This window comes from Terrapene carolina, unplaced genomic scaffold (assembly GCF_002925995.2).
Source record: "Terrapene carolina triunguis isolate 2854851 unplaced genomic scaffold, T_m_triunguis-2.0 Scaffold33164, whole genome shotgun sequence".
NCBI lineage: Eukaryota > Metazoa > Chordata > Testudines > Emydidae > Terrapene > Terrapene triunguis.
In genome coordinates this window covers 4,215-6,315 of record NW_020697515.1, presented here as the reverse complement: position 1 = coordinate 6,315, position 2,101 = coordinate 4,215, and the positions used below count along the sequence as shown (strand labels likewise).

Here is a 2,101-nt window from a genome sequence, read left to right as displayed (position 1 = left end):
CCAGCCCGGGCCAAGTCCTGCTGGTCCAGGCCTGGCCCACTAGCGATTTACGCCCAGCGGCTCGTGGGAACGACACCCCCACCGTGGCTGGGCTGCGGGGGGCGAGCCGGGGGCTCCGTTCTCAGCCCGGTGGGACAGACGCTGGGGTCTAACCTGAGCCCAACACCCCCCGGCTTATTAAATCATGCCGAGCTCTCTACACAGCTTGGGGGGGGTTTTCCGGGGGGGGGGGGGAAGGGGGGGTTGCGGCAAGATGTGAGCATAAAAAAAAAAAAACCCCATTCCCGTTCTACGCTGCCAGAGTCACGTCGCTGGCTCGGCCTCGAGCAGCGGGAGGGATCCTTGTCTGCTCCAGGGCCCGAGGAATTGGGGGGGACGTGTGAGAGAGCGGCAGGTCCCCCCAGGGCTGGCTCAGGCTGCAGGAGGTGAAATGAGGAGGAGGCTGGAAAGGGGGCAAGGAGACGGGTTAGAGCAGGAGCCGAATGGAGCTCGCAGCGCCGACGGGCAAGTGAAAGATCATTTCATCAAAGCGATTAGGCTCATTAACCAAAGCGGCTGCCTGGCTGCGCCGGGACAGGGAAGGAGCTGCAGTGGGGGGGGGGGGGGGGGGGGTGTGGGGGGGGGGAACCCCCCCCCACTACAGAATCCAGAGGGGCACGGCCAGGGGGTCCTGCCGGCTAGCTCCACGCAGGCTGTTTCCTCTGCTGCCCAGGCAGCGGCTGCCTCTGGGGTGGAGCACGGCGAGGGTTCAACATGGGAAGTGCAGCCGGTTCTTCTCCTTCGCCCAAGAGTTCCTTGGGGCAGCCCCAGGACAGACAGGATCTCCCCCCCACCCCCGGCTGGCCTGGGCCCTGCTCCCGGTGGGGGAGAGATCAGAGCACGGGGTCTCCCCGGAGCAGGCTGCGGGAGAAAGCCGGGGAACGAAGGAGGGGAGAAGGGAGGACACAGGGAGGAATGAACGTGTCCCCCACTTTCACCCCGGTGCACAGCGGCGCCCGGCTGCAGCCATCGTGCTAGGCTCAGGCAGGTGGGTTCGGCCCCCCGGTCCGGGGTGCGAGAAGGGGCGGGTCCTAGGGCTGAGACGGGTAAATAAAAAGGGGGAACGAGCCAATGAAAAGAGAGATCAGCCCCGTGAGTCACTGACAGTTCCCGCCTGGGTTTACACTCGATTTCCCCTGCAAATCCACCCCTGCCCCGAATCTCCTCCCAGTTTAACCCTCGCCACCCCCACCCCCAGCGCACACTGAGCAGGGGGGCTTGGCTGTGCTGGGAGCTGCCGCACAGCTGCGGTACACAAGGGGTTAACCGCGGGGCGGGGGGGCATTGCGGGCCAGGGCTGGCCCAGCTTGCTGACCGATGGGCTGAAACATCCGGCTGCAGAGGGGTCCAGATGCCCCCCCCCCGGCTCTGCCAGGCAAGAGCCCCCGGGCAGCAGGGCCAGGTGGAGATTGGCACTGGGAGGGGAGACCAGCACCCCCGCCGGGCCTCAGTTTCCCCCGGTCGCGTCCGCAATGAGACAGCCGGGGCCCCGTGGAGCTCACGGTCGCCGGGGCGCAGTGCCGGGAATTCGGCTGCCCGCCGGCTCCGCTGGAGGGAACGGAAAAGCCAGCAGGGGCAGATCCCCGCAGAGCAGCGGTGGGCGTGGGGGGGAAAATCGCACGGTCAAGGGACGCGCCGCGTCCCACACACGGTGCAGACGGCTGGCTGGACACACGGGGGGGACACCCCCTTTTTAATGGGCACCGCAGCACAGAGTTCATGGTGGTAAACGCCGGGTTTGGGGTGATCCGGACGCAGCCTGCACGGCCGGGCAGGAACCGGGAGCGGTTTGACGGATCCGGGGCCTCACGCCTTGGAGTATTTCCTGCGGACGGAGTCCCGGTAGAACTGGAAGATGGTGCCGCTGGCCCGCTGGGCGGCCGCGATACACTGCTGCAGCTGGGGAGGAGCAGGGAGACGGGCGGTTAGAGCGGGGGGACCCCAGAGACAGGCCCCCACGGCAGGCTGGGGCCGCGAAGGAGGCTCTCCGCTCTGCCAGGGGCAGGGTGGGACCATTGCTCTGACCAACCTGCCCCAAGGGGCTGGGGGGGGGGGGGGGGGG

At 67.6% G+C, this 2,101-nt stretch overlaps 1 protein-coding gene across 1 annotated transcript in view; it reads right to left on the bottom strand.

Moving 5' to 3' along the window:
* Nucleotides 1-1,701: 1,701 nt before the first annotated feature.
* The window catches only part of LOC112115145 (exosome complex component RRP46-like), a 3,158-nt gene continuing 2,758 nt past the window's right edge, over nt 1,702-2,101 (bottom strand). Inside the window, exon 3 of the mRNA XM_026663295.2 lies at nt 1,702-1,938. Coding sequence (XP_026519080.1) covers nt 1,846-1,938 — 93 coding nt within the window. The 3' untranslated portion in view covers nt 1,702-1,845. The remainder of the gene's footprint in view (nt 1,939-2,101) is intronic.